Source organism: Eretmochelys imbricata, chromosome 2, assembly GCF_965152235.1.
Source record: "Eretmochelys imbricata isolate rEreImb1 chromosome 2, rEreImb1.hap1, whole genome shotgun sequence".
Taxonomy (NCBI): Eukaryota; Metazoa; Chordata; order Testudines; family Cheloniidae; genus Eretmochelys; species Eretmochelys imbricata.
In genome coordinates, this window is record NC_135573.1 from 177,371,243 (window position 1) to 177,385,125 (window position 13,883).

Below are 13,883 nucleotides of genomic sequence, written 5' to 3' on the forward strand. Positions count from 1 at the left end.
TCTATTCAGGGGACACCATCACAGGGCCTAATAATATCAGCCACACTATCAGAGGCTTGTTCACCTGCACATCCACCCATGTGATATATGCCATCATGTGCCGGCAATGACCCTCTGCCATGTACACTGGTCAAACTGGACAGTCTCTACTTAAAAGAATAAACGGACACAAATCAGATGTCAAGAATTATAACATTCATAAACAAGTCGGAGAACACTTCAATCTCTCTGGTCACGCAATTACAGACATGAAAGTTGCGATATTACAACAAAAAAACTTCAAATCCAGACTCCAGCGAGAGACTGCTGAACTGGAATTCATTTGCAAATTGGATACAATTAACTTAGGCTTGAATAGAGACTGGGAGTGGCTAAGTCATTATGCAAGGTAACCTATTTCCCCTTGCTTTTTCCTACCCCCCCCCCCCCACGCCTCAGACGTTCTTGTTAAACCCTGGATTTGTGCTGGAAATGGCCCACTTTGATTATCATACACATTGTAAGGAGAGTGGTCACTTTAGATAAGCTATTACCAGCAGGAGAGTGGGGTGGGGGAGGTATTTTTTCATGCTTTGTGTGTATAAAAAGATCTTCTACACTTTCCACAGTGTGCATCCGATGAAGTGAGCTGTAGCTCACGAAAGCTTATGCTCAAATAAATTGGTTAGTCTCTAAGGTGCCACAAGTACTCCTTTTCTTTTTGCGAATACAGACTAACACGGCTGTTACTCTGAAACATGCATAACTTTAAACACATGAGTAATCCCATTGAAGTCACATGCTTAAAGTTAGTTACGGAAATGCTGAACTGCCTTGCTGAACTGGGCCCACAGTCCTATAAAGGGTGACGATGCCCCTTTTTCAATGTTTGTTGGCTTTCACACAAACTAAACTGTGTTCCAAAGGAATCTGCACTATACTATCAGTGGAATGTCTCAAGATTCCCCCTTCTCTAGCTGAAAATCCCACCTGCAGCATGTTCATGGCTGTATTGAGCATGGATTGAATGCCACAACTCGTCTGGTCTTTGTTGTTTACAGGGGCCCAAGTGTGTGACTCAGGGTGTGTCTACACTGGCACTTTACAGCACTGCAACTTTCTCGCTCAGGGGTGTGAAAAAACCAGCACTGGGAGCCACACTCCCAGTGCTGGTAGCTATTCTCCTCATGGAGGTGGTCTCCCAGCGCTATGCCGCAACTACATAAGTCACGTTAAAGCGTTGCTGCTAGTGAAGACATGCCCTTATATGATGCTCACTACTCACAAGGCTAGGAATATTTCTGATCAATTTAGACCCCTCCAAACCTTATGGCTTGGTTTTCAAATGCATGCAGCACCCACAACTCCCACGGACATCACCTGGAGCTATTGGGTCCTGAGCATCCCTGAAAATCATGCTATTAATCCACTGTAACCATGTTCAGAACATGCAACATTAAAAAATAGTTATTCCTATTTGCTTTTCTTTACAGAGCTGAAAGACTAATGTCGTGCAAATACCACACATTGTCAATCTTAAACATCATTACCTTGCACACGGTGACAAATTGCTGATCATTCCCAGCTCCCACCACCAGGTAGCCATCCTTAGTTTTGAAAGCCTACAAAAACAAACAGAGATGTCAAATGATGACTAAAATATACTGCATGAGACTATCTTTCAAGTTCTGGCCCTGTAATGAATTTCCAAAGGTCTTTCTCAAGTGAACCATTATGTTCAGATTCAATTTATGGTTTTATAAAAGCAGTTCAAAGTGATCCATGGAGAAAAAAAATCAGTAATTTAAAGAAGGTCCTTTGATTTTTTCCCCGTTCTGGCAGGTCTTCTTTTAAAGGCTGACAATGCAAACAGATTTATTTTACCTGCTACTCCTCTCCTTAGTACAAAGATATGTAACTTGGCTATAAACCGTTTGAGTTACATCTATGATTTGTGAAAGTATGTGGAAAACCCTTTTTCACAATGGATATGACCTCTATGCAGAGGACTAGCACAAACTTGGGGCTTAAATGGTACATAGGCCTTCTGCTGGTTTAATGCACAGGGGCAAATTTCAGTATATGTTCTTAGGGAGCAATTTTCATATGCAACATTAAGGTCTGGTTTACACAGTTTTTATACCAGTATAAACTATTTTAGTTGGAGGGGTGATTTTTTTGAAACCAAATTAGTTAAATCAGTACAACCCTTAGTGCAGATCGAGTTATACAGGTGCCTTATCCTGGTATAGCTTATTCCCCTCCACACAGAGGAACCAGTTATAGTAGCATAAGGCTCTTTTATATCACTGTAACTGCATCCACTCTCCAGACTGTGTAGCACTTTAACTATAACAGTATAATTAAGGTGTTATAATTTTTGTGTGTAGACAAAGCCTAACCTGCTGACACACAAGTGACAGTAAGCTACATTTAGAACAACACTTGCTTAATGTCTCTATAAAATGCACTTCCTAGCAGAAAGAATTATACAGTTCAAAGCGAAAAGTATGAAAGCAATTTTCCAGTTGGATAATTAGCCACTTGACTGTGAGATTCTCACTTAGAAAATGAGGGCCAAATCCTATAGGCTTACTTGTTCGCAAGCATTCAAAACCCCTGTTGATTTGGCCCAAAACTAATAAAAATATACAGGCATGCAGAATATATATAACTGTTTTTACTGCATTTTCAGACTGAGACAGAGACAAGGAACACAGAGAAACTTTGGGAAGAAGAACATAGAAAATAATTATGCAAGGCTAAAGGGTTCCTTAACATTTATTATGTAAACATTTGTTTATGCCGATTTTAGTCTAAAAGAAACACTACAGCAGTTATCGAAGACTAACCTAGCAATATTTAACCACTTTTTTGCATACAAAAAAGTATAAATAATTAAGATTCTGACTTTTCTAGCAGTAATTGTGTCCAATACTACTGTCACTATAAAAAAAATTCTCTTCAGGAGACAGGATGAGTCTATTTCAGTCATGTCTCGGTCCAAATAGCAATATTTCTTCATTGATGCCATATACTCAAAAATTGGCCACATACACATTACACAAGTTAATGTTTAATTTCTGTGTGCTCTTTTGTGTGTATAGAACCCAGTCATTTTTATTTATATCATCACACACTATTTCTCTATTAATGCAAATTACAAATTCTTCTACGAACCTTCGTGCTTTGCAATTTCTAATCCTGAGGTCTCCACTGGTGCCACCATTATTACATACAGAATATGTACATACACATGGAAAGAACTTTTCTCATTAAAAAGGTACATATTGCATGAAAGGTGACACAACTGCTAGAAATACATATTCCAAAATATTCTCAAAATCAGCATTATGGCTTAAAACAAAGGATTTAGTACTAATTAGCAATTACCTCTGAGGCACATGCAATCTCTGTAAGAATTGCAGTCACATGACAAGCCACACAGCAGTATTAAACATGCATTCATACCCGTAAGCTGCCAAAATGGCGGAAGTCACTCAAAATGTAAGGGGTCTGGTCATTAGCATTTATGCTTCAGTGGCTTTGTGGTATGTGTGGGAAAACTGATCATTCTTAATTGCATTGTATATTTAAAAAGCAAAAACAACAGTCATGTCATCCTTACTCAACAAAAATAGTATCATCATAAATGCAGCAGTGTCTTTTTGCATGAAGCTTACTCAACTTCCTTCAGCAGCTATTTCTGAGCGTCCCATTACAAAATAGCTGATTATTTGCCAGTCATTGTTGCTGATAAAGCAGAAACTTTCAAATGTTATTAGCACAGCATTGATGCCAACATTTAAGAATGATAACAATGGTTTTATTCATCGCTCATAAATGTACACACACCGCAGGTTACCGCAGGTTACCGCCTGGTCACAGAAAGCTTTACTATCGTATTATACAAAGGAGATTCAGGGCGAAGTGCAAATAGACTTTAATGAGATTTTGTTTTGATAAACTGCTGTCCATCACATCGAATCATTTCAAATTAGTGCAATAAAAGGCATTTCATACAAGGCACACAAGGCAAAAGTCTTTTTTCCTCCCCTATTTTTGGAAGAGTGAAGGCTTCTGGTAGGATACCTGACAGTATGACACGAATTACATGCAAACTGCTATTCTAAGTGTCCTGAACTCTGGGGCATATAGTAGGTAAAGACAAAAAGCACAAAATTACTAAAATATAGACAAGAAAATTATTTCACAGCTTATTCATGGAAGCAATAGAGATGGAAGATGGGACATCCAAATGCATGGTTTCTCTGCACTGTCTGAGAGGCTTCTATGCAAACAATCTGTCAGGAAGGAGATTGTATGTTCAGTGAAATAGTTACAGAGCACATTTCATCAACACACGTAAGTTAAAGGCCAAATCCTAAAAAGTAATGTGCATGTATCCACAACTCCCATTGACTTAAATTACAGGTAGTCTTGCAAGCACTCAGCACCTTTCAGAATCTGACCCTAAAAGGTGGTTTATGCTAGAAATATTTACTATACCAAAAAATAAAATAAAATAAATAACCACATATAAACATGTAACACACTTTGTATCCATACACAAGATGTTTCAAATGGTTTACAAGCATGCTCCAAACGGCTACATAGACTATATGTTCAGGATTCAATACCTGTTCAGTCTGAACCATTTCTGACTGAATCATTGTAGTGACGGTGTGGGTGCAGACTTGCTGACGAGTTCTAGTCAGAACTAACCAGTCCTTCCACTACTGTCTTCCAGTGGCCTTTCAAAATGTATCAGTTACTTGTGAGGAATTTAACCAGAGAACATGTCTATCTATGGTATCTAAGTCTACTGTGTTTATTGGCCCCTTCATACATTTCAACAAAATGATGTACAGCAACAGTCATGGATAAGGAAAATATCTTTACAAATGTTTCTTATCTGGTGTTGGTTTCTACAAACAAATCTGTTGGGCTTAAGGAACCAAAAGATATTAACTACTACGAGAGAGGGACAAGATGGTTGAATTAAAAGAAAAACTGACCCAGGTTTCAACCAATACTTTAACTGCACCCAAAATACAGAGGTCAAAGTGGTTAGTTAGCTGTTGTGGTGGTGTTGGTGGTGCTGATTGTTTTCCTTCCTGTGAGTGCTGTAGTTCCTACACACACACACACACAAGTTTTGTTTGGATGGAGAAGTAGGGGTGTATTGTGAGAATGGGTGTGCCTTCATTGCTATTTCTAAGGCATTTCAAGACAATTTCTAGACCAAAACAGTTAGGGTAAGTTTAGATAAACATTTAATTTTTGCATGCTGTCCTGAACCAAACCACCAAAACTCTTGGGTGATTGACCATTATTAACTGTTACTTGTTTGTACCTTTCACTTTTTAAGACAGAGATACCTACATGATTGTACTGGGATTTTTTTTAACATTTTTATGAAATTATTAGTTACTATTACTAAATATAAAGTTCTTAACAACGGAAAGCACTTAACTACATGCTTCAATCTGTCCCTATTCAGGACAATACTTACGTACATATTTAAGTCCCATTGACTATAAATGACTGATGGAGATACAGTCACAGATGTAGGGGCATCTTAGTCCACTGATGGCCCTCAAAATCAGGAACAAAGCCTTAAAGTGACACTGAAAGCAGATTAGGAGACAGATGAAGGAAAGGAGGATGAGGAAGACATACGTTACTGCAGCCTATCCTGTTGCACCAGCTGGGTTCATAGCAGTGCTTCCACAGACAACACTGAGTACGGTAAATCAGGATAATCCAGTTTAGAGATGAGAAACACGTGCACCACTGTGGTCAAATCTTCATCAGAGAGGAAGGGGCAAGGTTCCGAGCAAGATGAAAGCGGAAGAAAGGTATTTTACAACCAATGCTATTTGGTTGTTTAGAGTTACTAAGTCCAAACAAGACCATAAGGCTTCGCACTAAATAGACAAACAGGGAAAGACCCCCTCGATGGAAGGAGTGGACAGTATCCCAAATCCCAAACAGATCCTCAAAGGGTCTTCCCCTTCTGACCTACACTACTTGCCCAGGATAAATCTGAGCCAGCCAGTATTAATTATTTATTATTTGTATTACAGTTTGTATTGGTTATTACAGGCCCAAATTGAAATCCTGGCTTCATCGTGCTAGGTACTGTCTACATACATAGTAAGAGACAGTCCCTGCCTTAAACTATGGCTCCATTAAAGAGCTTGTAGCTGCGCCGCTGTAAGCTTTTGAGGGTAGCTGCTCTATGCTGACGGGAGAGAGCTCTCCTGTTGACTTAAATAATCCACCCCCAACGAGCTGTGGCAGCTATTTCAGCAGGAGAAACTCTCCCGCTGACATAGCTCTCCCCACACCGGCGCTTAGGTCAATGTAACTTATGTCGCTTGGGGAGCTGGCTTATTCACACCCTAAGAGACATAAATTATACTGGCATAAGTGGTCGTGCAGACATAGCCTCAGTAAGAGGCAGTTGCTGTGTGCACGAATGCAGCATTTGACTGGTGTAAGTGCGTGTGCTCACAAATTTTGCAATTTTGGAGGCTCCTTTGAGAATCTGGTTTCTAGTGATTTGGATCATGGAAAAATTACCATTTTGCCTTTAATTTATCACAGAAGCTGTCTCCAACTGCAGTTTTAAGTTCCCATTGCAGTATTTCAGCCAAAGAAGCATAGGTCATTTACGGACTAGTACTCTCCAGTCATAGTGCTATGTAAAGGCTGCAATTAACAAGAAGATGATGTATTCAGAAGTTGGCTGATCTGTGCAGGAGCATTTTTCAGCTGCCAGCCAAAAGGCTCTACAGTGTGTGTTCTTTTTCCTCTCTCCCCCCCTCCAACTTCATTTCCAAAAGTTATTACAGAGCAGAAGTTTCTCAGTCTCACTTCAGACAATAACTGATCCACAACTACGGTAGCCCTTCAAAATGGGGTAAACCTGCCACATCTTTTCCACACCTCTACACATTTCTTTGAATGAAAGCTTCAACTATACTTCAGCATCAAGGAGCTCCCTTCTTTCTCTTTTATGGAAAGGGCACCATTCTTGCTGCTAAGTGATACCTAATTACACTGTAACAAATGGGAATGAGACCAAGAAATCTGGTTAATGGTAGTTCTGAGCAGTATGTATAAATTATATGGACCACACAGTTTGAAACCATTTGCCTACATTGTGCTCTCTTCTAGTAAAAGCAAACAGCCAAAATAAAAAATGTAAATTTCACAGACTTGAGCAATGTATGCTGAATGCCCTCACTTAGCAGACTAAAGCAGGGCATTCAGCATATAAACAAAGAACTTACCTTTTTCCTCTTTAGATTTCTTAAAATGCACCACTTGGTTCCCACTCCACTGCCATATCCCAGCACAAACTATTGTGTCAGATCACAGCTACCAGGATAGTTTCCTGGATTAAGCATAGCACTGAGAATAAGGAGGCCTTACTCGCTGAGAATCAGATCCAGTTGCTGTGTAGCCACTGGCAAGCCACTCAGGCCCACCTTTTTGTAAGAGTGCACCAATTTTATGGGCCTCAATCTTTGGGCGTCCAGCTTGATACACCTGTTTATCCAGAGTTAGTAACTACCACAATTCCAAGTGAAGTCCATGGGAACTGCAGGTGCTCAGAACCTGTGAAAATCAAGTCCTACATTTCTGCCTACAGAATATTCTGCACAAACATCATCTTGTAAAATTAAAATCCTTGTAAATACTAGGTTTGGTTCGCCCTTTGCCCCAAGCTTCCCACCACCCTGCACCACTGTCACATTTGTCTCTATTTTTAGACATGCACAATTTAGAGAAAGAAACTTAAAATCAATCTATCCCTTTTTTGTAATGTAAACATCAGTAAAGTTTTAACAGTAGTAAAGATTACATGTGACATAACAGTTGGTGTACACAAGTGTCAATGTTTTATCCTATGAGGGTATGACTATAGATACTACAAAACTACTACACTCAGGTGGATGGATCACTTGTATTCAGAATTAAAGCACATTTACTAAGAACAAGAAGAAAAAAAGAGAGGGGAATCACTGATTTCAAGCTCTCAATCAAGTTGTCCAACCAAAGCCTCTTTTAATGTTCCTTTCTGTTTCTATCTCCAAAATGCACATGCAGTACTGCCAGCCCCAAACATTCAACAATCACGAGTCAAGTCCACAAAAATATTCAGGAACTGGCTTACAAATTAAGAGATTTTATAAAACAAATACATTTGGGGTTCTTTTTATTTGACTTCTTGGGTTCTGAGTGTTTAGGATTTACCGGGTTCACATTTTCAAGCATGTCTCCACAACTATGAGTGTTATTTGTTTATTTAACTAAAGCTGAGATTCTCTGCTCCAGGAGCTTTAAGAAAAACAGTAAATATCATGAGCGTCACAATAATATCACAAGAGTTGGCGACACTGCACATGTAATAACCCGACATGTGTGAGTCAGACAGCTCAGATACAGACCTGAACTTCCTAAGATCTGAGGTTTTAGTTCAGGCCCATTTCTAGCAACAGCAGAGATTAAATGTGGTGCTACCAAGACAAATAATTTCAAAGAAAATGTGGAAGTAGAAAGTGAGACAATCCCATTGCCTTCTGTAATATATGTCTTATGGGCAGTTTTCTTAGAGTTCAAAGTTTGCACACAAAAGAGTTGTAACATACTGTTTACTAAATTAGTTTTCAATGCCCTAAATGATTTATCTCAGTCACTTCCTCAGTATTATAAACATGTCAGTTAGGAAAAGTGCTCACTGAGGAGAATTTCATAAAGGTTACTTTATAATAGTTTTATTGATGCAATGGAGATATGTTTTGGGCTGTATATCTGGTTTTAAGCTGTACAACCACTTTGGGGAGAAATCTGTTGGCTTTTTTTAAAATATTTCGTTCATCCAAAAAGAAAAATACAACAGCCCAACTATAAAATTAGATAGAGAAGCTCATGTTCATGCAGCAGATTTTCCCCTTTTCCCAATTCTAATGGAATATACTACTAAATTCACCAGCCACAGTAGAGCGCTGCCAGGTATAAACACTTTATGAAAGAACAGTGAACAGCTTAAAAGTGGGAAACCTGTTCAGTTTCACAATGATTTCTAAATTATTAACATGCCTAAATTAAAAATAAGCTCTTTGATATTGTAAACATGCACCAACTGTTTTCGATGGCCAAGAAATAAAACACTCTGCACAGGATCACATTCTCCATTGCCACATTAGTTTTCCATTAGCTTTTCAACAATGAATTTACACACACACACAGACACACATGCATATGCAAAGTAAATAAACTTTAATCACAGTATCGTGCTGGAGCCAATGTAATTAAGGTTATGTCAGCATTTCCATTTAAGCCTCTATTTACAGGAGGTTTATGGCATGGCCATAAAAATTCAGTTAGGTTGAAATTAAGCAAACAGGGTCTTATACAGTAAGCAATATTTAAGAAAAAAACACACACATACACACACACACACACAGCAGCCATTTGCTACTTATATGGGAATTAAAACAGAAGTTTACTGGTTTTACAGGGCACAGCTGAGCTATTTTTAAAATAATATTTTCCTCAATGTTTACAATAATCTCTCAAAAGCCTGAAACCAAACTCTGTTTCTTTACCTTTTTATCTCTCATACAATGGTTTTTTAGAACTTCTCATGATGTTTTGGCCTGATGACATTGCTCTTTTTGCTTTAAAAACAAAACAAAAACCAGTGAAACATTTATGTTGAAAAATAAAATACATACAAGAACCAATCCTGACTGGGGCCTCTAGGTTCTACTGCAATACAAATAATAATAAATAGTTCCTGGACCCTGTAAACAATTATAAGATATAAACCTGGTTGGTCAAAATTGGGGTTGTCTTAGTATCATTTGGAAGGCAATTCCCAAATTCTGCTCTTAAATACCCAAGTGTAAATCTGTAGACGCTTGACTGATTTGATCTGAAATTATACAGGTGTAACTGACAGCAAAGTTTGGCTCATTATTTTTGTCCCCCACCTCTGTTTCTTGGCTTTCTACAAGTGGGTTTGGAATTAAAAACTGACCTTTCGAATAGATTTTAATACTGAATACGATTCAAGCAACCCATGTTCTGCCAGCCAGACTGGCATTTCAAGGTGGAAACCAGATCCTAACACAAGCAATCCAAAACTCACAAAATAAGCCACAGCCAGTTCAATTACCTTTAAGGTCCTGCTTAAAACAGACCCTTTAGGAAGAGGTGCTGAGTGCTTTGTAGGCTTCTCTGCTAGTCGACCAATCAAGAACAGCAGCACATTAAGTGAGACTGCTGCATGAAGGCAGAGGAATCAGAATGATAACCAGGCTCCTCTCAATCTCGTTAAAAAAATGAGTAGGTCTTTTACATGAGACCCCACTTAAGTTCACACAGAATTTACATGAGTGTGTTTTCCAATCTGGCCTTTTCACAATCTGGTCTAGGAGATTTTTAAACTAAATAGTGCTGAAGATTGAAATCCTCCATTTAACTCAAAGACAGAATGAGGAAAGGCAGAGTAAGAAACACCCAAACCACCTTGCAAACGTGCCTCTGCCCTATTTTACAAATCTTTCAAATTGTAAGTCTCTCAAACAATAAATGATCTTACATACCATTCTGTAGACACAACATAGTGAGCAAAGGATGGATGTTCATAAAATTCAACCTTGACTCCAAATTTCCTTGATTTGTGGTTTTAAGTCAGACTCATTACCATTTATTGCATGTAGTTTGTTGTGGTTTAAAATACTACTTTATCTTTAATCAGGGATTTAAAAACGGCATTTGTCAGACATTCAGGATGCACACTATTAAATCCTGAACTTGTGCTGAAAAAGCACTGCCAGACCAAAGCCTCAGTGCTAGCGGGAAGGATCAATAATATCGAGTGAGCTGTCAAAGTAACATTTGTAAGATGAAAATTAATGATTTAGGCTGGAGTTTTCATATGGAGTTTCAGGGAATTAGATGCTTACCCCTATTGCATATCCATCCTAAACCATATTAAAATTGAGAATCCCATTTTTTCCCTACAGTATTTCATATTTATTGGTCTCTAGCACTTTAAGAAATATAGAATTTTAAAATATTATTGACTACCATCTTGCCTTCCCTCTCCCATATCCATTTCAAATCCAATATTATTTTAATGTCCAATAACTGGGGAATCACTGGAATTAGAAACCAAGGTATTATGCCCTCTGAAAGCTTAGAATGCCAACTTTCAAATACTTAAAACATTTATCTTTAACTCCTGCACTTAAAGACCGAAATACCATTTTAAAATGAAGTGGGGAAAAATGTATATACACAAGAAAAGAATAGGCATTAACAAAGATTTTTCCATCCATAGAGCTCAAAGTGCTTTACAAATATAGTTAAGCAGTATTCGACCCATTTTACAGATGGGGAATTGAGGCATACAGACTGAGGCCTTGTCTACAGTAGAACAATCTTGCCAGTATAGTTATACCATTCTAGCTATGCCAGCAAAACACTGTAGCGAAGATGCAATTTTATCAGTATAAAAGTGTTTATACTGGGAATCAGCATAAGCTACAGCAGATAAGCAAAGTTATACTGGCATAACGTCATCTATAGCAGGGCTTTTACCAGCATAGCTATGTCAGTTAAAAAAAAAATCACATCCCCTAATTGACATAACCATGCCAGTAAAACTTTTTAAAGAGTAGACCAGGTCTAAGTATTTCCAAGGTCACACTGTAAATCAGGAGCACATCTCGAAAGAGTACCCAGATGTCTTTGTCTGTAGCTATCCATAGTTCTTTGACAAAACATATCTGGTTTTATATTCACTTCTGAATGCAAGTCAAGTTGCTGTCCATCTATAATTTTAACCTCTTCTTCAGAAAACCTTTTGATGCTGACAATCTCAGAAACTAACACTCTGTCTTTAATCTTCCTTATTGGGTAAGATTATTAAGAAGATGGTAGACAGACAAGCGTGGAGCCAAACAGAAACCTCAGATTTTCTTGATCCCTTTCAGTTAGACTTTTGGGCTGAGTTTGACATGAAACTGCTCTTTTTCTCATTGGTTGATGATCTCATCCACGTAATGGACTAAGATCAGGTGTCTACAGTGATTCTTTTCAGATTCATCAGCAAACTTTGACACTGTTGATCACAAGGTTTTTGCGGAATCTCATGTAGTCCCCAGCTTACAAGTGGTTCTGCTATTTTCCAAGAAATCTCATAGGTTGATTTGTGGAAATTGCTTGTCTTCACTGAGCAATTTCTTGTGCAGCGTATCGTAGGATTCAGTTTTTTCACCCATATGATCAACAGGTATGAGGCTATTTTGGGAGCAAGTGAGTTGATCTGGATTGTGATGCTATCTGTACACAGAAAACAAGCAGACCTGGATGAGCAGTCTATTTGCTTTCTCAATGCATGCTGAAATTAGGGCATGGATGACAGCAAAGTTAATCCAGATAAAACAGAAGTGATGGTACTGGGTTGCATGAATGATCTTCAGGGTCACAGGTAATTTCAGCTGCCATTTTTGAGGGTTTGGCCAACCCTTCATTGAAAAAGTTCAAAACTTGGAAATGTTACACCCTTCTGCTCCTGAAGTCAGGGGTGGGATCTGCAGAAGCCTGTAATTATCCATTATATCCAGACTTCGACTCTGAAATACATTCCCTTTGTGACTTCTAGGTTAAATTATTGCAATGTAAGGCTACACCTGAAGATCAGTCAGAAGTTATAACTGGTAGAGAATGAAGATGCCTATCTGTCAGTTTTTATCAGACAGGGAATGTCTTAGACCACTTATTAACTTCCAGGAGAAATTCAAAGTGTTCATCTTGATCTATACAGTTACAAACAATTTGGGATCTGACAAGCTGAAAAACCTCTCCCTTTGTGAGCTGCCACAGAAAGTGCAGTTAGTAGGGGCACTTGAATTAACAATCCCCAGATTTAATCATGTTGGAGAGAGAGACGCTGGGCATTCTCAGTGGCATGATTTTGACTCAGGGAATCACTTCCTGACTGGTCCAACAGCGTCCGCATTTGTTGACATTTAGAGTACATAGACTACTACAGAGACATGTGGCTGGTTACACAAAGGCAGCTGGAAGACTAAAGGAGTTAGCTAGCAGAGTTCACCTGAGGAGGAAGGCATGGAGATTGGGGGCAGGGGGGTTGTTTTTGTTTCCCTCTTTTAACTTGCAGATATTCTACAAAGAAGAACCCGCAATGGGAGGAAAACAGTACAGTGCCAACAATATTGCTAACTCTTCCTCTGCCTGCACCTGTGGGGCACCTTGCCAGACAGGCATCTGGACCCTGGAGACTTCTACTCAGATCTTGGTCTTCACTTGCTGGGAATACAGCCTGAATGTCCCTGCCAGAGAAAGCCAGGAAGGGGGAACCACCCACCCCGTGCGAGAGGTATCTGTGGAGTCCCTCAGGAAGCAGGTCAGAGAGCTGCAGGAAGAGGTGGTTCATCTGGATAGCATCCGGGAGCATGAGGATTTCATCACCAGGACACACGTGAAAACATCTGGGACAGAGGATGCTAGCTAACTATAGATGACTATAGCAGCACCAGAGAGGAAGCAGAACTGGCCACTCAGGAGACTGGCTGTTTGCCACCTTAGGCAGCAGACAGTGCTCCACTCCCCACCCAGGTGCCTCATCATTTAAGGTCAATAAGTTCTATGCTGTACTGTTGACAGGAGGTGATAAGCAGACCCCAATGGCTGAGAAAGAGGAGCCACCTCCTCCTAAAGCTAAGAAGCTCATGTCCATTGCACCCCAGATGAGGAGATGAAGGGTAGTGGTGGCTGGGGACTCCCTTCTGATGGGCAGGGAGGCATACAGCTGCCAACGTGACCTGATGTCCTGGGAGTTATGCTGCCTGCCT

General features: G+C 39.3%; 1 protein-coding gene across 5 annotated transcripts in view; it reads right to left on the minus strand.

Annotated features, from left to right (window-relative positions):
• Window positions 1-13,883, minus strand: part of SUGCT (succinyl-CoA:glutarate-CoA transferase) — a 479,841-nt gene that overhangs the window by 282,688 nt on the left and 183,270 nt on the right. For all 5 annotated transcript variants that reach the window (XM_077811004.1, XM_077811002.1, XM_077811003.1 and 2 more), the window contains exon 10: window positions 1,530-1,601. In XM_077811004.1, coding sequence (XP_077667130.1) covers window positions 1,530-1,601 — 72 coding nt within the window. The remainder of the gene's footprint in view (window positions 1-1,529; window positions 1,602-13,883) is intronic.